This window comes from Phoca vitulina, unplaced genomic scaffold, assembly GCF_004348235.1.
Source record: "Phoca vitulina isolate PV1807 unplaced genomic scaffold, GSC_HSeal_1.0 scaffold117, whole genome shotgun sequence".
NCBI lineage: Eukaryota > Metazoa > Chordata > Mammalia > Carnivora > Phocidae > Phoca > Phoca vitulina.
The window spans coordinates 153,144-178,074 of record NW_022589820.1 but is presented as its reverse complement, the minus strand read 5'-3'; the positions used below and the strand labels follow the sequence as shown (position 1 = coordinate 178,074).

At 52.5% G+C, this 24,931-nt stretch overlaps 1 protein-coding gene across 2 annotated transcripts in view; it reads left to right on the top strand.

Annotated features, from left to right (window-relative positions):
- CLTCL1 (clathrin heavy chain like 1) overlaps positions 1 to 24,574 on the top strand; it is a 100,396-nt gene extending 75,822 nt beyond the window's left edge. The window contains exons 20-32 of one of the 2 annotated variants that reach the window (XM_032398545.1): positions 648 to 831; positions 1,885 to 2,077; positions 2,696 to 2,853; positions 6,828 to 6,992; positions 8,838 to 8,945; positions 11,378 to 11,545; positions 11,627 to 11,776; positions 15,416 to 15,547; positions 16,147 to 16,257; positions 16,542 to 16,712; positions 20,013 to 20,234; positions 23,189 to 23,264; positions 24,035 to 24,574. In XM_032398545.1, coding sequence (XP_032254436.1) covers positions 648 to 831; positions 1,885 to 2,077; positions 2,696 to 2,853; positions 6,828 to 6,992; positions 8,838 to 8,945; positions 11,378 to 11,545; positions 11,627 to 11,776; positions 15,416 to 15,547; positions 16,147 to 16,257; positions 16,542 to 16,712; positions 20,013 to 20,234; positions 23,189 to 23,264; positions 24,035 to 24,153 — 1,957 coding nt within the window. In that variant the 3' untranslated portion in view covers positions 24,154 to 24,574. The remainder of the gene's footprint in view (positions 1 to 647; positions 832 to 1,884; positions 2,078 to 2,695; positions 2,854 to 6,827; positions 6,993 to 8,837; positions 8,946 to 11,377; positions 11,546 to 11,626; positions 11,777 to 15,415; positions 15,548 to 16,146; positions 16,258 to 16,541; positions 16,713 to 20,012; positions 20,235 to 23,188; positions 23,265 to 24,034) is intronic. The other variant, XM_032398546.1, reaches the window with a different exon arrangement.
- The last annotated feature ends 357 nt before the right edge of the window (positions 24,575 to 24,931 follow it).

Here is a 24,931-nt window from a genome sequence, read left to right as displayed (position 1 = left end):
ATGTCTTATTAGATTTATACCTAAATATTTCATGTTTTGGAAGCTATTATAAATAGGTAGAGGGTTTTTTTTGTTTACAATTGTACATTGCTAGTATACAGAACTACAACAATGGTACAATTTTTTAAAAGACTGTTTATTTTTTTGACAGAGAGAGAGCACAAGCAGGGGGAGTGGGAAAGAGAGAAGCAGGCTCCCTGCTGAGCAGGGAGCCTGACGCGGGGCTTGATCCCAGGACCCTGGGATCATGACCTGAGCTGAAGGCAGACGCGCGACTGACTGAGCCACTCAGGCGCCCATAGATATACAATTTATGTGGTAGAACTATAAAGAACCACAAAGAGCTGGTAAGAGGCACAGTTCAGGAAAATAGATACCTGTGACGCAGGAGTAGAGGCAGCTCCTGGAGAAGCTGCAGCAGCCTTCCAATGATTGGTGGTTTTCTGATTTCTCCTATCTCCTACCTGGTGCTTTCTCAAGATGTTGGACCGCATATACTTCATAAATATTCTGTTGTATCTATTCGTCAGTCGTGTGTGTGTTTTAAATACTTTTAAATTGGGGATCTTGGGCTGGTCAGCCTGCCAAAGGGTGTTATGTACAGCTTTCATTCCTGTGACACTGCGCTGACCACCGCCTCTCCTAAGGAATCTCCAGAATCTGCTGATCCTGACTGCCATCAAGGCGGACCGCACACGGGTCATGGAGTACATCAGCCGCCTGGACAACTACGATGCCCCAGACATTGCAAACATCGCCGTCAGCAGTGCGCTGTATGAGGAGGCCTTCACCATCTTCCGCAAGTTTGATGTGAACGCCTCAGCAATCCAGGTGAGCTGCTGAGTGCTGTCATGGTAGACCCTAGTGACCTCTGCCACACTGTGTCCTCGTCATCACCAACGGTGTCACACCCTCCGGTTGTTTGATGCATCTCTCAGATCCTTGTGCTCTTTTCTGCTCTTCACCAGTAACCCATCTTCCCAAGCTGTTGGCTCCTACTCTGCTTGTGCTCCTGCTGTCTGGCAGTCACCCCCACTTCCTGGTCATTCCTCTAGACTTGGATACCTGAATCGAGGTGTTGTGGTCAGCCCTGGTGACCGAGGTGTCTGATTCTCAGAGGCCCTCGCACATGATGGCTGTTCCAATCCTTCACCCTCTGCTGCCTCAACTCCCCAGAGCAGTCCCGCCAGCCCTCCTGCCCACCTTCAACCCAAGATCCTTTCCCTTAGCCCTCCTCCCTTTCCTCCCAGACTGTTGGCCTTTTCTGGTTTTATTTCCGAATGAATTATAAACCATGGGACAGATCACTTTAACTGCTGTCTTACCAAGATTCTTTATGTCCTTGCCTCTTTCCCTTACCATTTTTCTGTACCTGCCTGTGAAATCTCATATCTCCTCTTTTCAGTTCATACATGGTCTATGGCCTTGCTCTGAGATCAAACTGTATGAGGGGCAGCTGCTGCACCCAAGCCCTCCAGACTGTCCTTTAAGCCTGTTTTCTGCCTGCTGAGCTATCTGATTCCCCACAGTAGTTCCTTTGAGCCTTTTTACAGCCTGTATGCCCCATTGTACTATCTTACCAGGATCGGGAGGCAACTCCCATGTCATTCTCCTGGCCCAAAAAGCTTAGCTTGGCTGTCTCTCATTTCTTTATGCCTCTTTGTTGGAGTGTCTCTTCTCCACATGGCATTTTCCTCCTTTACAGTATAGGTCTCATCTTTTCCCTCCATTCATCATCTGAGAAATACTTAATGCCCAGTTGCTTTGGACTGAATTGAAATGGTCATGCAACTTTAGGCAAAATGTAGAACTGAACAAAAATCTGTCTGCTCCCTGGAGCTGACTGGGTGTTGCGGAGAATGAGAGCCCTCTTGTAACCCCTAGGTCCTGATTGAGCACATTGGAAACCTAGACCGAGCATACGAGTTTGCGGAGAGATGCAGTGAGCCTGCTGTGTGGAGTCAGCTGGCCTGTGCCCAGCTCCAGAAAGACTTGGTGAAAGAAGCCATTGACTCCTACATTAGAGCTGATGACCCTTCCTCCCACCTGGAGGTCGTTCAGGCAGCCAGCAGGAGCAGTAAGTGAACCTCCTCTCCCTGGGGCTCTGCTTCTCACTGGTGTGAAGCCTGGCAAGAGAAGGATGTGGCCCTCCCAGGAATCTGCACATGTTACACATCCAGAGATATTGGAGACATTGCTAAATCAAAGTTTTCCAAAAGAATCTATTACTGTTATTCTGTTAATGACACTAGCTCTTCAGTTGGCTGTTAACTAGACACTAGCTCTTTGGTTGGCAAGATAGTTTAAGCACAGTGCATAGCATTATCATGATAATTTTAAGGTCAGAAACTTAGACCCAGAGCTTCTTCTGGCCTTTCCAATTAACTGTGGTCCGTGCTTCTCCAGGGGCTGGAATAAGCATCCTGTCTCCTGGTGAGGTCTTTACTTGGTGACATGGAACTTCCCGTCCCCAGAGTCAGCCTCCATGTGGTTCTGCCCTTTCTGTCTCTCCCACCTGGGATAGGGCTCTGCTTAGCAGGCAAACAAGTCCTTCTAGACCTTACCTGGAGTCCAAGCCCTCACTGAAGCCGAGTGGGAGATTAAACATCTTAACTGGGGACAAAATGGGAGGAGCTGAGCCTCCTGTTTAAACTCAGCAGCTCTGGATTAATGTATTTTTGTTTTCTGTCTTTAGACAATTGGGAGGATCTGGTTAAATTTCTACAGATGGCCAGGAAAAAGGGCCATGAATCCTATATAGATACTGAACTTATTTTTGCCCTGGCTAAAACCAGCCGTCTGTCTGAGCTAGAAGATTGTATTAATGGACCCAACAATGCCCACATCCAGCAGGTAGGCCGTGCCCTGGGGACCACAAACTGCTCCAGGCAGTTTTAGGGATCGCTTCCTAGAGTGGCGCAGATCTTTGACACTGAGAAACAAGCCACCCCGTGAATTAAGTCCTGTGTTACTGTCACTGGTATGGAAGTTAAGTCCCCTGGCTGTGCACATCAGAATGATTCTCCTATAAAATGTATCAGGACTATGTGCCAGTGTTCTAGCTGTTATCACTGAAGAGCAAAGTGAACTGAGTAACTGGCCAGGTAAAAGAGATAGGTTGGAAATTAACAGCTTTTCATATGTTAGCAATTATCATAATGTAATGGGAAGAATATTTTTTAAAGTAGGAATAACACAAAAATGTTTAAACAAACCTTAAGGCAAAATGTTAAATAAAAGAAAGAGCTAAATAACTGTAAAGTCTCCTATTTCCTGGGGTAAAATTCCAGATGAAAGAATTATAGGTAAAAGTTGAGGGGTTTTTTTTCTTAGTAAAAAGTTTTCAATATTTATTTGAATCTTTGTATGAGGAAGGAGTTTTTAAGCATATAAGCAGTGGAAGAAAGCACAAAGGAAAGTATCAGTTCATCTAATGCATAAAAGCTTTAAATATATGTATATTCCTACTCATGGGCCTCATAGGTCTAGATGTAAAAATAAATCCCAAGAAAGAAGGAAAAGTCCAAATAGCTTTTACATATAAATATTTAATCATTGCAGCATGATTTATACTAATAACAGTTGAAAGCCAGTGTCCAACAAAAGGAAATAACGTCCGTCAGTGGAATATAATACAGCCATTACAAGTATTTAGAGTCTTGTTTGTGACAGAAAAACCTTTGAAGTAAGTTCTAGCCGAGTGAAAACCTGCATGTACAATATGATAAACATATCTATGTACCTAGAAAAACATCCCAGGTGGTGACAACGAAGAACTCAGAGATAAGGATTGGGCAATACTATTCCATTTTCCTTTCATTTGCCTGTGTTTGCCAAGTCTTGTTTTAATCGGTGACCATAACTTTTAAATTGCCTTTATAATCAGAAAATGAATAAAGGTGTTAGAAAATGAAGCCTTGCCCGAAATCTCCCTCTGAATTCATAACAGAATTCTCCTGACTGGGGAGTCTATTAAATACCATAGCGAGAGATGCTGTCTTGGGTCACACAGAAGGTAAATCCTACCGGAAGTTAGCTGGACTGGGAAGCTCAGATGGCTTTGCTTGTTCTTTGCCTCTGTTCATGGTGACCCTAAGGCTGTGCTCCCTGCCTTCCACAGTCCTCCAAGGTGGGGTCAGTACACGTCAGCCAGATCAGTCCACCACCTGTTTTCATATGTGTCCCACAGTCTGGCTTCTGCTGACTGAAGTCCCGTGATGTCATTTAACTCATTTTCCCTGTATTGCCTATAAATTGACAATAACAAGAGTCTTAAAGGATCATACGCTTTGATACGATACTTCATTAATTAATCCATTCAACAAACTTTTCTTGAGCATCTTCCATGTGCCAGGATAGGGACTGTGGATGCAGGTGTGAAAATAGTAGTCGAATTTCTGCCTTTGTGGATCTTATGATCCATTCGAGAAATTTGTGATGTGTTAAATGGTAAGTTTACAGGAGAAAAGCACAGCAGGGAGAGGTGGACAGTGTAGGGCAGGTGATGTGGGAAGGTGGATGGTGCACTTCTCGACGGGTGGCTAGCAAGGTGTCCCGGAGGTGAGTTCTTGAGTCTGTATCCCTCTGAGGGAGGAGGCCTGAGTCCAGACAGAAGAGCCTGTGCAAGGGTGCCTTGAGGAATATTTCAGTGTGTTGCAGGAGCAGTACAGTGGTGGCCCAGGGGGCTGAAGTAGGACCTCAAACATGGGCTCACGGTTCAAGTCAGAGAGGGAATGTTGGGGAGAGGTGGTTGTTGGCAAGGTATGTCAGGACTTGTGGGACACGGGCAGGATTCTAGCTTCTGCTCTGGGTGAGATCAGAGGACTCTGAGCAGAGGAGGGATATGATCTGGTCTTAGGGGTTAACAGAACTCCTCTGGAGTTTCTGCTGTGCTGAAAACAGACTGAAGGACAGAGGCAGAAGCAATGAGAGCAGATAAGAGGCTATTCAGTAGCCCAGGCCAGAGTCAATGGCCACTCAGAGAAAGTGGTCGAGGTGAGTGGCAGAGAGCTGGTGATAAGCTTGGGCTGCTGGTGGAGTGTGAGTGAGAAGGGGGAGTGAGGCAGCTGTGCCATGTGTGGTGTGGGACAGCCCTGGACAGATGGACTTGTGCCTACTGAGGTGGGGGCCATGTATGAGGCCTGCCTGGAGGACAGTCAGGACTCGCGTGCAGGCAGGTTCGATCTCGACATTCAGGGGCGTCTGTCCTGGGTACAGAAGTCCAATTTCCAAGGAGAATTTAAGAATAGAGCTGTAAATGTGGCAGTCTTCAGTATGCAGTTGACCCTGTGCAATGGGGGGCGGCTGAGGCCTGAGACCAGGGCACCCCAAAGCCCAAGGGCAGGGAGAAGTGGGGCTGGAAAGTGGTGGGGGTGGGGGGACAAAAGCAAAGGGTTGTGCAGGGAAGCAAGTAGGTGTCTCTCGGGGAGAGTGATGGGTAAGCTGTGCATCATGAGCTGGCGACTTAGAAGCAGTGACCCTGCTAGCAAGTCGGCAAGAGACTGATTGCAGCAGATTCCAGAGAGGACAGAAAGAGACTGGGGACAGCTTTTAAGACAGATAGACATCTCTTCTGAGAAATATTGCTCAAAAAGAAAGGGTAGAAGCAGAGTGGTAGCCAATAGCTGGGCTGAGGTCACAGTGAAGATTGGTTGGTTTGGTTTGGAGCTGGGGGAAATAACACTGATTCCTTAAGCTTATAGGAGTGATTTAGTACGGAGGGAAGAATCACTGCTAGGCTTGCTGGAGCAGGGGAGGGGACCTGGAGCAGGGGAGGGGAGCTGGGGTCACGTGCACCAGTAGAGTTGGCGTTGGGGCCAGGTGAGGACCATAGATGCAGCAAGGGGGCAGGCTCAGTCCTGGTGCTTATGGAAGGGCTCTTCTGGTTGTGTCTGTCTCCTCAGGGTTTGGGAAGCCAGGCACTCAGCTTGAGTTGCTGGAGATTTGGGGAAAGAAGATAGGAAATGAATGATGGACAAGGAGCAAGTACCTGGGCTGAGGGAGTAGGATTGCTAGTGTTGTGTGTTCCTCTAGGGCCATCATCATGAAGTTTAAGAGAGCCTGGGTGGCACTTTGGGTTTTGGCTGTCTGAATTTAGCTCTGCGGTCTTGGGTGCGGAGTTGGCAGAGAAACCGCTCTAAGCAGGACTGGGGTTTGGCCTAGTGAGTACAGCCAAGTGCAACCAAGGCAGTGAGGGTAGAGCCACATGGCTTGCCAACAGCCAGCAAGCCAAGAGGAGAGTTGGCCGGGCACAGATGGGGGTGGTGGGCAGGACTTGGGGTGTCTGGAGGTGGTGAGCTGGAAAGGAGGGGAGGCAGCAGGCAGAGAGTAGGTTCTTGTACCAGGCTTCCCAGGGTTGGCAGCTGACAGTGACTGGCTGTTGTCAGGAGAGATGCAAGGTCCTCAGAGCAGAGGAAGTCAAAGAAAGCTAAAGCTGTCAGGGAATGAGCGAGATCTATGGGTGGCAGCAAGAACCAGGGCTGGTGTGTGATCCCTGGCAGGCCATTCTCTGGTGGGCAGCTGTTAGTGGGGCGGAGGGGACTGGCCTGGAAGCAGCAAGGAGCACACCTCTGAGGCCAGGCCCACTGGGCTGCAGATGTGGGAGATGACAGCCAGCAGACACGAGCAGGCGGTGGAGAGTGGAGCCAGGGCCTGAGGGGCACACTTTATCCTTCAAAAGCTCTGTGTAGCCCAGGCTGCTGTGTGATCAGAAAGGTACTCGCCTTCTTTGAAAACAGAAATACCCCTGCCACCTAGGAACTTTAGACCATCTCTGGAGAATCTTCCCATTTAAGAAGGTCTCAGCAAAGCTACCTGGTTGTTCGTAGGTTGGAGACCGCTGTTACGAGGAGGGAATGTATGAGGCCGCCAAGCTGCTGTACAGCAGTGTTTCTAACTTTGCCCGCCTGGCTTCCACCCTGGTCCACCTCGGGGAATACCAGGCAGCGGTGGACAGCAGCCGCAAGGCCAACAGCACCCGGACGTGGAAGGAGGTAAGCATAGGAAGTCTCCAGGAGACCACTAGTCTCTCAAGCCTTTCCTCCTTGTCCTTCCTTCCTCCACACCCTTGTGCCAGATGGGATGTGTCTGGACGCCTGCCTTGTTCAGGCAGGGTTCCGAGTCTTCTGGGAAGGCTCAGAGAACCTCGTAAGCTTGCATTTGTGATTGAAACAAAGGCCTTGGAGAGCTCTGTTTTGGACCAATCAGCTCCCAGAGGCTGTCTTAATAGCATGGAATTATCAGTATGAGAAGTAGTGTCATAATTTAAGATATTTTTAAAAACCACCTTATTAGTGGTATAATCAGTGTAAATTGGCATTTTTGGTCTTTTGTAGTAAATTGGTAGGGCACGTCTTCTAGCTCTCGGATAATACCAGAATTATCTGTAAGTAGAAAAAAGTTTGTAAAGAGAGGTACAAAAGATTTAGCTTCAATGAATCTCTGAAGTACTGTTTAATAAAAGATTAAAATCAACATAAATGTCTAATATCAAGGGCATGGTTAAATAATGTACATATTGCAACTTTACCAAAATGAATAGGCAAGGTTATGGGAGGGGAGGTTTTGAGTATTCTGTGAGAAACATAAGTAGAATGTGCAGGGTAATTCCATTCTGTGTGTGAGTATGTGAGAGAGAGATCTGGTGGGTGCTGTATCACAAGAAATATAGCTGATAACAGTTGTGTTTCGAGGTAATGACCAGTTATCTCTGGGTTGTGGGACTATTTTTGTTTATCTGGGTTTTCTGCCTTATCTACCATGAAAACACATGCCTATATAGAAGATGGGGAGGTAGGGAAACCTCAAGAGAAGCCAGCTTTGCCTGTGGGTATGAGGTCTCTCTTCAGCCATTGAAAAAAGAGCAGCTTAGGGGCACCTGGGTGGCTCTGTTGGTTAAGCATCTGACTTCGGCTCAGGTCATGATCTCAGGGTCCTGGGATCAAGCCCCAAGTGGGGCTCCCTGCTGAGCGGGGAATCTGTTTCTCCCTCTCCCCCTGCTCATGTGTTCTCTCTCTCTCTCAATAAATAAATAAAATCTAAGGAAGGAAGAAGGGAGGGAGGGGGAGAGAGAGAGAAAGAAAGAAAAAGAAAGGAGTGACCGAGCAACTCAGGGGCCCCTTCTGAGTCTTTCTGAGCAGAAGCCCGGGGGGCTTCTTTTACTTCCTAGAACTTGTTATCATTGAGTGTACATACTGCAGAGTGCCTAAAACAAAAGCTCAGTTTAAAAAATATTTATTAGGGTGCCTGGGTGGCTCAGTTGGTTAAGCAACTGCCTTCGGCTCAGGTCATGATCCTGGAGTCCCAGGATCGAGTTCCGCATCGGGCTCCCTGCTCAGCGGGGAGTCTGCTTCTCCCTCTGACCCTCCCCCCTCTCATGTGCTCTCTCTCTCTCTCAAATAAATAAAATCTTTAAAATATATATATATGTATTTATTAAAGTAAGCTCCTCCCACATAAACAACACTCAGGTGAACTGTACTCCTTTGACAGTTATTCTTGAACTTTGTTAAACCGTTTTCAAACCCCAAACTGGAAAGTCCAGCATTGCTTTCCTGTCCCCGAAAGAGACTTTCACATCTCAGGGCTTAGAAGTAATGCATGAGCCCTCTTCTCTCTGCAATCTCAAATACCCCTTTGGCCTGCAGATTAGAAATGGCATTATTTTTTCTCCCAGTCTCACGCAGCTCACCTTTCAGTTATTTACTTGTTCAGAATCTAACTTTAAAAACCCTGTTTGCTGGTATTTCTGCATTTGTAGTTGCATCCCGGCAGCCAGCTCTTGTGGCACTGTGCGCTGTCTTGGGGACACTCACGTTCTCTGGCCTTCCCTCCCATAGGTGTGCTTTGCATGCGTGGATGGGCAGGAGTTCCGCCTTGCACAGCTGTGTGGTCTTCACATTGTCATTCACGCAGATGAGCTGGAGGAGCTGATACGCTATTACCAGGTAACTAGTCTCTGGCCAGAGATGATCTCTACCAGCAGTGGAGATGATGAATGACACCTAAACACTCCACATAAAGGGACGCTCATCCCCTTAGTATGTGTCACATCCTCCAGGCATACAAAGCACTGTCTCTATGGGAAAGTCTTTTCATGTGATAGACGACCCATCCACAAATCAGATTGGTGTGTTAGATATGCTGGACCTAACTGCAGGCTGGTATTTGTGTTTTTAAGAGTACTCCCCCCTCTTCTTGTGTCCTTGGACCTTCAGAAGCCTAGCCAGTGGCTTGCACATGTGGATAATCCTTGGGTACCTTGCTGGGAACAAGTCATGGCAGAAACACAGCCCATACCCCAATCCCCTAGAGTGTGTGGCCCACAGAGGGTATGATTATCAGGTACCATAGAGATGGAAGACATGCAACAGTCCCGGGTAGGGAACCCCAAGGGACCTTTGAAGAGTAGGAGCTATCTGTGTTAGTGTCATAGTTCATCTTCTCTGTCATATGGTTGACAGACATCAGTGTATTCAGGCCCCGGGCCTCTGTCCTGGAACTGCATGTGTGGAAATGTGGGGTCAGCAGGGTAGACTGAAAATTGGATTTTGCTCAGCAGTGTTACTGTACCCATGGAACTCAAGCCCCAGCCCCCTGTCACTGAGGGGATAGTAAGGGCTATGGGGGGACTTAGTGAGTCGCAGGGTTCAAGGGGCCTATGAGCTTATGAAAGTGAGGGCCACTGGAGTCTAAAATGTCAAGCTAGGCTGGATGACTTTTCAGTGACAGATGCTTTCCTATTCCACAGAAGCTCAAGAAATAAAACTGTAAAGTAAACGGGGAAAGTAATAAAGCAGTCTGGTGACTGACAGAATACTTCATTTGTTCAGCAAGTGTTGGAGTACCTGCCATATGCTGGGCATTATTCTAGATAATGGTATCAGTAAACAAAACAAAAAAACCCTCATTCAGTTGAATTCACATTCAATGAGGTTGACAGGCCACAAACATCACGTTTGGAAGTGATGAGTTACAGGAACAGTGGAACCTGTTTGGGGACGAGCAGTGCCTGGGTGAAACTTCATGAAGGGGCCATCAAGGTCACACTAATTGAGAGGGTGACCCTGAAAAGAGACCTGGAGAAATTGAGGGGCCTGGTCATGGGGAAATCTGAAGGAAGGGTCAGCAGCCAGGGCAGAGTCCGGAGGCAGGAATGTGCCAAGTATTTAAGGAAGGGCCCTGGGGAGGGGAGGTCGGGGGGAACACAGGCCATCATGAAGGACTCACAGCCAGACACGGGACCTGAAGGTAAGGGGCCATTCTGGCTTGCATGTTGAGAACAGCCCCTTCTGGGGACAGGCAGATAGGGGAGCAGGCAAGTGGCAGCCAGGAGAGCCCTGGGACGGGTGAGGTGGGGTAAGAAGTGATCAGGCGGTCAGGTTTGGGGGTTTTTGAGGGTGCGGCTGAGTCAGTATGCTAGTAGATTGTGTGTGGGAGAGAGGAAAAAGGTAAGGATGACTCCATTTATTTTGGGCCTGAACAATTAGAGATCGAGTTCTCACTAGTGGACGTGGGGAAGACTAAAGGCAGAGACTGGTGGAAGGGAAGGACAGGGATTAAGTTTTGGACATACCAAGTTTGAGCTGCCGATTGGACGTTTGCATAGAGGTGTCGGGGCGGGGGAGGGGGCAGAGGGAAACAGGGCCTGGGACTCAGAGAAGAAACTCAGCTCAAGAAATGAAATAGGAGCCATTGGTTGACACACAGATGGGACATAAAGACACACAATTTGAGTGAGGTCAGGGGGGTGGGGGCAGATAAAGAATAGCAGAAAGTGAGCATAGGGCTCTCCAACATGGGTTGGGGTAAAGTAAGAAGTTACACAGAACAAGGCATCTGTGCCCAGGAGGGAGGGATCCTCCTGAGGAGTTTTGCTGCGAAGAGTAGAAAAATGGTATGGAAATGGTAGGGTCCATGGAATCAAGAAAGAGCATTTCAGGATGGGAGAATAAGGATGTTTGCTAAAGGCAAGCTGTGGAGGGAGAAGCTGATGCCCAGAGAGAAAGGGACAGTTACTGGCCCATCAGCCTCAGTAGGTGGCAGGTGCTGGGGCCTAAGCCAGCAGCACAAGCAGCATGCGAGTAGACATGGGTACAGATGCCGGCAGGGTCAACACAGACATTTGCTCCTAATGGCTTCCATTGCTCAGAGAAGCAGGAGCAAGGTTATCCACACAGTAAGACAGGGAATGAGGAGGGTGTGAAATCGTCCTCTGGGGGTGGCCCTTGAGGTTTTTGGGCATTAATGTGATGGAAACCAGTCAGACTCAGCTCAGGCACGTCAGGCGGGCTGGAACCAGAGCGCATAACCGAGAGAGCAGGGCTGGCCACCCCGGGTGTGTTTGCCCCTACCTCAAGCATGTCTGTTCGTCTGTCAGGATCGGGGCTACTTTGAGGAACTGATCTCTCTGCTGGAGGCAGCCTTGGGCCTGGAGCGGGCCCACATGGGTATGTTCACAGAGCTGGCCATCCTCTACTCCAAATTCAAGCCTCAGAAGATGCCAGAGCACCTGGAGCTCTTCTGGTCCCGAGTCAACATCCCAAAGGTAATCTAGCCCTCTTTGAGGTTCTGGCTGCCGTGTGCATGTGGGCACAAGCCCAGCCCTCGGCCTTGGCTACCCTCCCAGGTGTTGAGAGCTGCAGAGCAGGCGCACCTCTGGGCAGAGCTGGTGTTCCTCTATGACAAGTATGAAGAGTACGACAATGCCGTCCTTACCATGATCAATCACCCTACTGACGCCTGGAGGGAAGGGCAGTTCAAGGATGTCATTACCAAGGTAAGAGGGTGCCTGAGCACCAGCTCCTGTCTGCCTCTGCCCAGCCTATCCTAGGGGCGGGCAGGATGAATGCCAGTGTGTGCGCCCCAGGGTGTGTTTGTGTTTGCCTTCATCTTGTGAGGGTCTCACTGCCCTCTGTGGAGGTCATGGTGATTCTGTCTGCACAAAGGGAATGGATGCTTAGGAAGGGTAGTGACTGGCCTCGGCCCCAAAGCCAGGCTACAGGCGGGGCAGGGCCTAGGACCACTCTCCCTACCTCACTCCTCCGCAGGGTCCTGAACAGCCAGACCCTGGTGTTTGCTCTTCCTTCTGCCCTATCAGATTGGGACCCACCTCCAGACCCCGTCTATGCCATTTCCTGTTGTATTGTTTCATATTTTCTACCATCTGGCATATTTTTTCTTCATGTCTCTCCCCCTAAAACTGCTAGCCCCAGAGGAGCACGGGCACCTGTGGAGGTGGATTCATGAACCCAGATCTGCTGGCCTCTGGGTCCCCACCCTTCCTCGGAGCATCCACCCTCCAGTAGTCTAGTTGGGCTAAACCAGGGTGCTGAACTATTCCACCAGCTGCCAAATACTGTTGGAAGGTGTCGGGTCTGGGTGCAGGCACTGAGCAGGCCTCTGCTGTTTTGTTTCTGGGCTCAGCGTGGGCCCAGCTTCCAAGCTTCTCCTCCTCTGTGAGCCCTTTGTATTTGAAGGTGAGGGTATGAAGCTTTCTGTCATCAGTCCCGGGTCTTTTGCTTTGAGTGTCCTCGTTTTGTCCCAGTGGCCTTACATGAATAACTTGTCCACAGGTCTCTCCCATTTACTGTCTGTCAGTGAAAGAGCATTTGACTGTGTGTCAGTCCTGTTGTTCCCGGGAGGGATGGCAGGGGGCATTGGCTCCTCGCCATCTGGGTCAGGGAGTTGTCTGCCTTCTGTTCTACATATGGCTGCTGAGGGCAGGTGTGGGTGACGGATGGGGTACCTAGCCACGTCTCCGCGTCTGAGGTCACACACGTCAGTGCTATTCAGTGTGGTGGTATGTGAAATCGGTGGCCTTCTGCAGACATCCCACCCTGTACAGGTCTGCAGGTTGCTGATGGAAGAGTGGGCAGATGCCACGTTCCTGTGCCCCCAGCACACAAGAAAAACATGCTGGAAAACCCGTACTTGATCAATTCTAGGCATGCTTTTTTCACATTGAACTCAAATGATATTGGGGTGCATTTTAAAGTTGATGACATGCCATGGTTGAGGTGGCAGTGCTTTTTGTTTCTTAGTGGTGTCTGGGGCGGCAGCTGATGTGGCCCATGACCCGAGTGCAGTCTACCTTGATGGTAGTCAGGATCAGAAGATTCCTGAGGAGAGATGGAAGTCAGCATGACATCTTGGGTCCGAGGTCACATGCTCGCAGACAAGACCATATCTTTTTTTTTTTTTTTAAGACTTTATTTGAGAGAGAGTGAGAAAGCACAAGCAGGGGAGGAGGAGGGACGGGGAGAAGCAGACTCCCCGCTGAGCAGGGAGCCCGATGTGGGGCTCAATCCCAGGACCCTGGGATCATGACCTGAGCCGAAGGTAGACGCTTAACGACTGAGCCACCCAGGTGCCCCGACAAGACCATTTCTTGTGGCAAAACAGTGTTCATGCAGCTGGCAGCTGAGTTCTGTTCTTGATGCCTCTGCCTCTCTGCTATGTGAGAGACCCTTGTCAGTTTGCATGTGGAGGAGAGAGGGATGTAGAGGACACCTACCTGGTGTGGTGGCTGGTGTAGTGGCCTGGCAGAGAGGCCTTGGCACACAACAGGACTCTGGGCACACAACAGGAGAGCTTTAGAATCATCTGGCCACAGGACTGAGTGGTGGAGGGCCAGGCAGGGGTGACACAGACCTGGGTTGCATCTCAGGCATTTGCTGTCTCTGTCACTGTGAGCTAGTGTCATCACTGTGAACCTCAGTGACCCCATCCATAAAATGGACATGTTTCCTGCCTGCCAAGTGAGCAGCAGCAAGTGCCTGGCCTACAGTAGGTGCTTCTCACAGGTAGTGCAGTAACTGTCAGGAGCCAGAGCACCCTCACTGGTCACCCTTGAGCTCGTGACAGAATCTTTGAGCCTGTTTCTCTTCTTCAAAACAGGAATAATGCCCTGTCCCTAGTCTTGGGGCAGCGGTGGCCATCCTTACCTACTGCACAAGTGGGTGTGACCTTGTTGGTACTCCTATCCTGGTGCTTGGCTCCACAAGAGGGTGCCACACAGACGCCAATGCCCTAGATGGGAGCAGTGGATGCTTCAGAGAGTGCTAGATGTCACCAGATCGGTGGCTCAGCCCAACACAACACATGTCTGTGGACCCACCCACCCAGAGTGGTTGGGCCTGCTCATGTCCAGCTTCATAGTCACTGCATTGAGGGAATGGAGCATGGCCAGTTGTGCTCTGCCTTAAGCTGTCTAAGCAGAGGGATGTGGAGCACTCTGGCCATGCTTTAGTGAAGGCAGCAATGACTTGTTCCAAAGGCGGGGAAAGCGGGTTATCCAGTGTGCCCCTGCCCTTCTACCCCACCTTATGTCCCCACTGCCCTTTCTGCTTGTTAGACATCTAGTCTGGCGGGAGACCCCTGATTGGGTCCAGATACCATTGAGTAAAAGGGCCTGGCTGGAAGATTAGCAGGTTCCAGAGTTCTAAAGCAAGTGTGCCCAGGGGAAGGGGGGGGGGCACCGACAGGGACAGCACCAGGGACCCCGAGGCCAATCTAGGTCAAAATCTGTGGTGACAGTGAGCGCTCTGCTCTGAGAGGGGCAAATCCAAGCCAGGGACTGGAGAGGAGGATAAAGTCAGTAACCAAAAAGAGTACCAGTAATGAGGGGGGCTGTGGGTAGTCCTCTTCCTCTGCCATGTGGTCTGCAGATGTCACTGGGCCCACATTGCTGCTGGCTTACTTGGACCTAGTGTTACTAGAAAGCTCCCACTGTGCCCACCCGCTCCGCCCAGCATGACTCTAATGTTGCTACATTTTGTGTGCACCCTTGGACCTCTGCGTGCTCCCTTGGACATGCTGATCACCACAGACCTGGCACACGTCCCTTTGGAGGTAGGAACCACCTTGTTCTCCTCTGAACACCAGGCCCCACTATCAGCAGGCCGAGGAGGGTGGCCTTCCTAGTGACACAGGGTCAGCCTGGAATGACTCAGCCCTCTGCATACCATGGTGTCTTGTCTGAGAGCAGTGAAAACATAATAGGATGTGTTATGGATTTGCTTACAGCTCAGGGTGAGCTTCCAGGGAGGACTGGGGGAATCTTGCTTGGATAAAACCATGTTTTGATGTTCAGGTTTATCCTGGCCTGTTACCCCTCATTCATTCACTCAACAGATACTACCTGAGCGTCGACCCTGCATCAGATACTAGGGCGAGGCAGGAAACAAAGGCCTGCCTTTTAGGTCACTGAGGAGAAAAATGTCAGAGGTGGGAAGTGGGGCGTGTTGGGAGGGAGTGTTTGGTCTTGAAAGGGGCAGTCACAACAGGCCTCACTAATAAAGTGCATTTGGGCAAAAACTGGAAGGAGTTATGGTGGAGTGTGCTGCATCTGAGACAGGTGGGTGGGGCAGCCTGGGGATTGACAGGAGCCAGCCCTTAGCTCTGTCTCCACCCATAGGTTGCCAATGTGGAGCTCTACTATAAAGCCCTGCAGTTCTATTTGGATTACAAACCTCTGCTCATCAACGACCTGTTGCTTGTGCTGGCGCCCCGGCTAGACCACACCCGGACTGTTGGCTTCTTTGCAAAGGTGAGTCAGCCAGCATCCCAGAGCCAGAGAAGGGTATTGGGCCAAGGTCATCTGAGTGTAATTTCTTAATAAATAATTTATTTTTATTTTTGTTAAAAGATTTTATTTATTTCTTTTTAAAGGTTTTATTTATTTGAGAGAGAGAGAGAACACAAGCAGGGGGAGCAGCAGAGGGAGAAGGAGAAGCAGGCTCCCCGCTGAGCAGGGAGCCTAACGTGGGGCTCGATCCCAGGACCCCAGGATCATGACCTGAGCCGAAGGCAGACACTTAATCCACTGAGCCGCCCAGGCACCCCATTCCTTAATAAGTAGTTTTTTAAATTGATCCCCAGCAAATGTAAAGATTAAATGTATCAAACTGCTTTAGGTTTCAGATACAGCTTTGTCTTTCAGCCAAAATATCCGTAGATGAAATTGGCATTTACTCAGTAACCCAGGCAGCCCTTCATGTGTTAGTATGTGTAGGGCATATCAGTTGTGGCTGTCCGGGAGACCTGGAGCTAGGCTGTACACTTTGGCCCATCAGTGTGTCACAGTGCCCCCAGCTCAGTGCCCTGATGACTTGCCTGAGTGCCCTAACCATTCTCCTGACTTGTCAGGCAGGCCAGTTGCCCCTAGTGAAGCCTTACCTGCGGTCAGTCCAGAGCCACAACAACAAGAGTGTGAATGAGGCCCTCAACCACCTACTGACGGAAGAGGAGGATTACCAGGTGGGTGTGGGGGAAGGAGCCCTATCAGAGGGCAGTGACCTCCCTTTGCCCCAGGGACCCCTGCAGCCAGTGTTGGGCACTCAGGGACTGGAGAGCCCCTCCTCGTACCCGCCCCCTTCTCCGAGGGCTGACCTTGCACAGGAGGGGTTGTGGGCCCCACAAGGCACCAGAGGTAGATGAAGAGGGGCCTTTCTGAGGCCATGGTGGCAGCAGCTGCCAATGACTGATTCCTGGTTGTCCGCTCCACTGTGTCCCTCACCCACGGAAAGGCCGGGTCTTCCTAGGGTTTGAGGGCATCCATCGATGCCTACGACAACTTTGACAACATCGCCCTGGCACAGCGGTTAGAGAAGCACCAGCTGATTGAGTTCAGGCGTATTGCGGCTTATCTGTACAAGGGCAACAAGCGGTGGGCCCAGAGCGTGGAGCTCTGCAAGAAGGACCATCTCTACAAGGTGGGTTTCCCGGTGCCCCACGCGCTCCTGTGTGCTTCCTGATGTTTTGGGGGTAGGGGCTGGTGAGATGGCCACAACCCCCTATCAGGAGATACTTATGGTGGGGACAAGGAGGATGAAGTAAAGGGGGACCTGTTTGTAGAACACAGGTTGAAGATCATTATCTTTCATTAACATTGAGCTTCTTCACAGTTACTTGGATCAGAAGACTAGCTCCTATGGAGTTGAATCTTTCCCAGCAGGTGTTTGTGACTCTCACTCTCCCTGAACAGAGTGTGGCAGCATTCACTTGGCACCTACTTTGCTTTCTATTGATCAAGATATAGGGAATAAAAACACCAAAGTGAAAATCCCATTCACAATACTTGTTTCTGCCATTGAGCAATGGCTCAGTACCACCCTCAGGTCTTGATCCAGATCTGGGCATCTGCTGGCCAGGGTGGGCTGCTTGGAGAGATCCCAGGCCCTTGAAGGCATTACCTTCGCTCCACCTGGCCTCAGCATCTCGCCAGTGGGGTAAAGTGCAGTTGCATGAGAGGGCCATTGTAATGTGCGGTGTGGCTAAGCTGATTTCCAAGGGTTCCCCGTGCCACGAGCCTCTGGGGAGCCTTTTCTCAGGCCATGAGCTTGACCTAAAAGGTGTTACTCCCAGAACTGTCCTTGGCATTCCTGAGTTTCTTTCTCAGAAGAGGACAGGCGTCTCTCTCTCACGGCACATGGGCCGAGGCCAGAGAAGCCTGGACATCAGGGACACGTCAAGCTTCATCCCGATTGTTACCTCCAGTTTGGGACTGTTATGTGACATGTCCTCCCTTTTAGTGACAGTGCTCATGGTCCTTCCTCGGGTCCTAACAGAGGGAACTCTGAGACAGTTTGTCAGGGTCCTCAGGCACTGGCACTGGGAGGTGGCAGCGGGGCTCCAACACACCAGAGGGAAACTGCCCCTGCTAGGGGTTCCCAGCTGTCCCATCCTGCCAGTGTACACACCAGGGTCTTGAGTGCACGGCCCCTTATCGCTCGGGCAATGAGTGAGTGAGCAAGCAGTGCTGTGAGAACTGCCAGAAGGCCACCTGTCCCCTTCTAACCAGCAATCCCACTCAGAGCAACGTGTGCAAGAAAGAATCCACAAGGACAAAGCCACACACAGAAAGCCATGGGCATACTCTCCAGTGCCCTGGTTTTCAGTGAGGGCGACTCTGACCCCCAGGGAATGTTTGGTTGTCACAGCTGGTGGTGCGGTGCTTCATCTAGTAGGTGGAGGCCAGGGTGGTGCTAAAGAGCCCACGATGCACAGCACCCCCCCAACACACACACACGTGTCAGCCATGCCTTGGTACCAGAGCCCACCCTGCATGGAAGTCCTGGGAGAGTGGGCGGTCATAGTGTGCCAGCTGGAGGGGTTGGTGAGTAGCCACTGCTGGCTTCTGGGACAGTCATAAAGCAATAAGAAGCATGCTTTCCAGATTGCAGAGGTTGGGTGTAAAAGCACAGTGGGCTCTTGGCTGTCAGGGGTAACCACCTTAAGGTGTGTTCACTCTACCTGAAGAGCCAGTGGTGTAGAGGGCGTGGTAACTGCATGTGGGAAGCTGGGATTGTTGAGGACCAGCGGGACAGGTGGGGCATGAGGGAATGTGTTAGGGCATGGGAAGGTCAGGGCTAGGGGCCCATACATAGGTGTGTGAACAGGCAGTAGGTTCGTGGACCCCTCATGCCCACAAGTGAAGAACAGGAGCCTGCAGAGATACAGTTGCAGGCTGGGGACAGTGAAGGACAGGGCGAGGGCCTAGAGCAGGGCCCTGGAAAGTGCTGGCAGTGGTTTGGGAGGGAGGTTGAGGAATGGGGACGAGGTAGAGAGATGCCCCAGTAGTGACATGGGTCAGGTGTGGTGACAAGAAGTGGGAAGGTGTGAGAGAATCTCAGATTCAAGTTTGGTTCCAGGATGCAGGGGGCGGGCACAGACTGAGAGAGCATCTGTGGGCCTCATTGCATCTGAATCCTCTAGGAAACTGCCATTGGACAGTTGGAGCACAATGGTTCTGGAAACGTCCACTTTCTGATGATGGCAGTTGAGTCTGTAAGAGTTCATGAGACAGTCCCCGGGCCTGTGGAGGAAGAGAAGTGCCCACTTTTAGGTGCACATTGAAGATGAACCAACCAAGGGTGGGCCGCCCTGCTGGACTGGAGGACATGCGGGAAGAGTGCCGAGCAGTGACGGCATTGGTGTCAGAGGTCCAGGGAGACCTGAAGGTGTCCTGGAGCTTTCACTTGAGCCTCCACTGACTTTGCCCTCTCCCCTCCCCCTGCCATTAAAATGACAGGTGCCTTTGTAGGAACAGCGTGGGGATGAGGCAGGACTCAGCAGAAGCAACAAGCAGGTGGGAGAGGATCCTTTCAGGAGCAGGGACAAGAGCGGCCTCCACAGAGCTGGCTTATAGGACGTTGGGTCCCACGTGGGAGTCTCATGTTGGAGGACTGAGCAGGAGAGGAGCCAGGACCACAACAGCAGGCAGCAATTAGGGGGCAACCAGAATGCCTTTGAGACTGGTTGTGCCTCTCGGCCGAGAGGCCTCATCTTCAGGCTTCAGTCTCGTGTCTGGAAGCCCAGGTTGTCCAGGGCTGCGGAGGGCTGCTGGAGGGTCCGGGAGAGCTGGCTGACCACGCACTGGCAGTTTAGGCCGTTTGCTTCTCACCGTTGTGGCTAGAAAATTGAAATCACTAATTTACTGATGACTACTCACTGGGTGGGTATGATTCTTTATGTTTTAGACAAATCTGCAAATATGAAAGCGATCAGGGATTTTGGAGGGGACTTTTTTGTCAGGAAGAACGGGCAGATTGCTGTTTCTTGAGCACTGGCTGGGTCCCTTGTAGCTGCTGCATGTTGAGTTGGAAGGATAGTGCTGGCTGTTGAGCCAAGCACAGCGACTCTGACCTTTACATCAGGCCCTGCTAGCTCTGTTACTGTCCCCCAAGCAGTCCCATGCACTCCCTCTGCATGCCAGTCCGGCTGCAAGACCAGAGCCCGTCTCCCAGGGTGCCTGCACCTGTGTGTGTCACCTCCCTCTTGGCATTTCAGCAGGTCTGTGAGAGCCTGCTGCCAGGAGCACACTGTGCCCTCCACAGCCCTCCTGGAGGTGGTACTCCGTCCTACTGGAGGGCAGCTGAGCCACAGAGACCCCTCTGCAGGCGAGGATGGCCTTCATGGAGCCTGGCACTGTTGCGTGTCCTACCGACCCAGAAAGTGCCTCCCGGCAGCGCCAGGTAGGGCAGACCTGAGCTGTGCGTCTGCCTTGGTTGCAGGACGCCATGCAGCATGCTGCAGAGTCCAGGGACGCTGAGCTGGCTGAGAAGTTGCTGCAGTGGTTCCTGGAGGAAGGCAAGCAGGAGTGCTTCGCGGCCTCTCTCTTCACCTGCTACGACCTGCTTCCCCCGGATGTAGTGCTGGAGCTGGCCTGGAGACACAACCTCGTGGACCTGGCCATGCCCTATTTCATCCAGGTGATGAGGGAGTACCTTAGCAAAGTAAGTACGGGCTCTGCCCTGGCTCCCTTGCTGCCACGTAGCACGGCTGTGGCTCTAGCCCATGCGTGCAGAGGCCCCGTGGTGGCCAGTGGCCTGTGGGGGGCCAGCCCAGGTTGGCCAGCTAGCCCTGCCCACCCTGGAGAGTGGCCTCATGCCTTCCCAGTGGTTTGCTGCCCGACATTAACCTATTCTAGAAAATCACCTTGGGGAGCTCTGCGCAGAACTGAGCCCGTCCCCTTGCATTTGCTCTCCCGCACGCTGCTAGGGGGCACAACAGCTGTGCTCGCCCACAGCCGAGGGCTCTTGTGCTCTGAGAACAGCGAGGCAGCAGGTAGCAGAGCTCCAGCACACGGCCCGTGGGCTCCGTCCCTGTGCGGTCAGTTCACCTCTCAGGGCGCCTCTGGTGGAGTTCAGGGTGCATTTGTTGGCAGACCTGTCATGGTAACCCCCCTTTTGCTGAGCACTTAGTAGGAATGGTAACACCTGGACAGGTAGGTAGTCATCCCCTCTACAGCTGTAGTCACAGGTTTGGGTCCAAAGCTGACAGGTGAAGACATGGGCTCAGACCCACATCTCCCTGGCCTCGGGGCCATACTCATGTCTCAGTAAGTTGCTTCTACCACTCCAGATGTCACTTGGTGGCCCTAGCATCCTACTCTTTCTTTGCAGGTTGATGAGCTGTTTAACGAGGTGGGAGTGTCTGATTTTAACTCTCCGTGTGTGTTGAAGCCCTAGGAGTTCTGGTCAGGGGCCTAATTGAGGCACCATCCAGAGACCCTTGTCACCTAGTCTGGTTTGTTTCTAAGGCTGCAGAAAAGCTGCCACTCAGCAGCACCTACTGGCCCATCCAGCCATACACCTAATGTTCTTTCAGGCACATGGAGGCCCCACGATGCTAAGAAGCCCCTAGGCTGAGGGTCTCTTTCAGTGGTGTGAGGGGAGGGGCCTGCAGGGGTTAGTGTGTTAGAGAAGAAATAAGTGCACAGGAGGGGGGTGTCTGGCACTGCCAGCTTTGGCCTGTGAGGGCTTGCTCTTTCTGCCACCTGCAGTGCCTCCTGGGAGCTGCCCAGCCCCTGTCAAGGACTGTTCATGGGTCATTCAAGACCATCTCCTTGCTACAGGAGGAGGGACTGCCAGAGTGTGTCCTAGTCCCATTCACACAGCACATCTGAGTGGGAGGTGTCCCGAGGTTCTTCAGGGGACAGGAGAGGGGCAGTCCTGGCCATGTGGCCTGATCTGCAGGCTACCAGGGTACATAGACTGGTTGGATTTACAAGAGTCCCTGGTTCCTCAACCACAGTGGATAGCAGCTCCCTAAAGGAAGTGTCTGTGCTGTGTGGAGCTTGTCTTCAGAGCCTGTCCCATGGTTTCTGCTTTTCCCATCCCTAAATTGTCTTAGCCAGAGTCTGTCTGCTGTGCCCCTGCATAAAGAAGGGTACATATGGCTTGAATATCTTCCTAGAGTCGAGGCCCATGGGTTAACATAAGAGGAACTCACATCGCTCAGACCTTCATTGCTGCAGGTGTTGGGACCTCCAGGGGGCCTCGAGGACTGGGGCGGGGAACACACTCCCTCTCTGTGATGAATGAAGGAGGTCATCCTGGCAGCCATGTCAGTACTGCAGCTGCATAGCTACTTCAGGGTGGAACAGTGTGCTTGGGCTACAGCTGCCTTCCTGCTGGAAGGACCTACTCCCTAACCCAGGGTCCCCAGACACCTCCCCTAGTCCTAGGACGAACGCAGGGGCTACCACGGCTCCCAGCATCGCTGCTGCCCCACATGCCTGCACCAGCACCAGACCCGATGCCTGTCATGTTGGGGATAGGGTGGGCTCAATAGAGGTTTCTTAGGCAGTGGTGGGATGTGGGCTGGTCCTTAGCTGGCCTGGGGCCCAACAGACTAGACTGCTGTGAGGTCGAGAGGCCCAGACAAGAAGGCCACAGCCCCTTCCTGCCTGGAGAACCGGGCCCAGGGCCTCTTGATTCATTTGGGAAGCTTGAGGACCATCCCTCTGAGAAAAACCCGCATCCCTGAGCCCCCTGACTCTCTCAGTGGAGGATGCAGGCCTAGCTTAGACCTCAGCTTGGGTGGGAGCCAGCTGAAGGAAGAGAGTACGGATTGCAAGGCCACTGCACTGTCCTGCTCCTTCCTCACCTCAGCCCTTGTCCCAAGGAGGGAAGGGGAGAGGAGTGCAGAGGGCCAGTAACAGGGCTGCTTCTGCTAGGGTTCTGGTGCCTGGCCTGATCTCTCCCTGGCCCGAGTGCACACAGGGCACATAATTTTTCCTTCTTTCTGACTCAAGTCCTTGTTTTGGTGGGGCCAGGGCAGGGGGTGGGGGGTGTCCCAGACACACAGTTGCTATGGCCACCACTAGGACAGTGCTGTCTGCCCCTCAGGCCCCTGACACCACCTTGCTCTGTTCCCTCCCTGTCCGAGTGTCTGCCCCAGCCTGTGGGTACTGCATGGGGTAGCCCTTGGTGAAGCCTTGAGGAAGAGCAAGGAGGCAGCCTGCCCATCCCTGAGGTGGTGCATCCGCCCTGCAGGTGGGATGTCCCAGACGTCAGGTGACTGGTCTCCTCAGGAAGGGTGGGCAGCGTGGACTGGCTAGATGTAGGAAGTGCTCCGTCGTCTTGGCGGTGTGCCAGTATCCAGAGGCGGGCCAGCCCCGGGAGCTGGGCTGCACATGCAGCCTGCAGTCACCGGCCGTGCTCTGCTGCCCCGGGCCGCCAGGGGCCCGCTTGAAAAGCACCGGGCTGGAACAGTGGGGGGTCACCAGGGCCCCCTTGGGCACTCTATGTCTACCCAGTTATAGACGCTTCACCTTCCTGTGGAGCAGGGCAGTAGTCACTGTGGTACAGCGTCTGCCCTTCAACCAGCCCCCGCCCTGACTTTCCTGGAGGCTGTGTGCTGCCTCCTGTCCGGCAGGCACTCCAGCGCTCTCACCTCTTGGCAGGTAGACAGACTGGACGCTTCGGAGAGCCTGCGCAAGCGAGAGGAGCATGTGGTGGAGCCCGCCCCTCTCCTATTTGGTAGGTGGCATCCCCTTGCCCCTAGGGAGGGGTGAGTAAGGAAGGTCATTCACATTGCCCTTCCCTGGCTGGGCTTCAGATCAGAGAAGGAACGGACAGGGTGGGGCACGGAAGGACCACAACGGCTGCCGGGTGTGGAGAAGGTCAGTGGACCCAGGAATGTTGAAGAGGCACGGCCATTGTCCTCCCTTTTCTCAGGGTGCCTGCCTTCTGTGAGGGTGCCCCTGCTTGCTCCTTGTGCCTAGCAGCTGGCCCAGTCTGAGCTGCTGCCATGTGCTGCTCTGCCTGCTGCTGGCTGTGACTGCAGAGCCTGCCTGGATGGCCTGGCCGTCGAGCAGACAGATTAGTTGGTGTCTGCTGCACCAAAAGGCTGTTGGGTTCTGGAGTGTGTTGCGGGACTAACAAAGGCCTGAGGGTGTGGTGTGAGCACGCAGCACGTCTCCCACCAGCTGTGTCCTCCTCAGGGTCATTGTGCCCCCCTACCACCACCATTAATGTCAATCTGGTTTTTTTAGATTTTGATGGGCATGATTGAGACCCAGCCAGTTGAGCTAAGTAAGTGTCCCATTTCGGGACTAGCTTACCCCCTAGCCTGGCCAGCCTCTGTAGCTGGCCCCACAACAGCAACTCCCACTGTCCTTGCCCCCAGGCCCTGTTCTCCAGTGCCTGAGCCTTGGGTGGTCAGGGCTGGTCTGCGACCCTGCTCCTTGGGCCCCTGGCCACTCGGGGGCAGCAGGAGCTCTGCTCACCCTCTGCTTCTCCCTCTGCAGGCCAGCAGCTGATGCTGACAGCGGGCCCTGCTGCAGGCCCTGCCCCTGCCGGCTTCCCCTATGGATATGCTGCTGCACCTGCCTTCGCCCAGCCTCCTGTGTACGGCTTCAGCGTGTAGTGGGCGCTCAGCGGCAACACGCCTCTATGGGGTTAACCTCAAGGAGCGTGTCATCCCACAAGCACAGAGGACCCTGATGGGAGGCGGGGACACCTGGACATTGTTTATTTTTGCTGAGGCCCAGTGCTGGCAGCCTCTAAGCCATCGCCAAGCCTGGGGAGGCCAGGGTAGCCACTGACTGCCCAAGAAGACCAGCTCTGGTGGACTCTTGCCTCCAGGCCCTCTGGCTGGAGCCAGGCATTCCTGGGGAGTTCTCGGCAGGGATTCCCCGCCCTTGGTGGGAGGGGCAACCAGTTTTCGCTCAGCACTGACGGAGCTGCCACCTCCAGACCACTCTGCCAGACACAACTGAACGGACCTTCTAACCTGGCCCTGAGTCTCCTACCGATCATGAATATTAAAGTCGGTTTATCAAGGCAAAGCTTCCCTGCTTGGTGCTGGTGTGGGTAGCAGGGGACAAAAGATTTGTTGGGGCCTCTTTGGAATGGGAACCCGCGTCTGCCCAGGGAACAAGCTGCCCAGGGGGAGATAGCCAGGGTGTACTGAGGATCTTTTTCCTGAGTTCTCTGCATGGAGCTCTAAATACCGTAGCGGGGGGATGGTAGCCGCACAGCCCGTTGGGTGTCGGAATGCCAAACCCTCAAACGTCAGGGATGGGACTAGCCCCATGTGCCCCGGGGGTGGGGGGTGGGGTCTGCCTGTCTCTCCACCCCCGATCTCCGGGGATCCCGGTCGCTCAGGCAGATGCCACGACCCTGAGACCTGCTCCTTCCCGTAC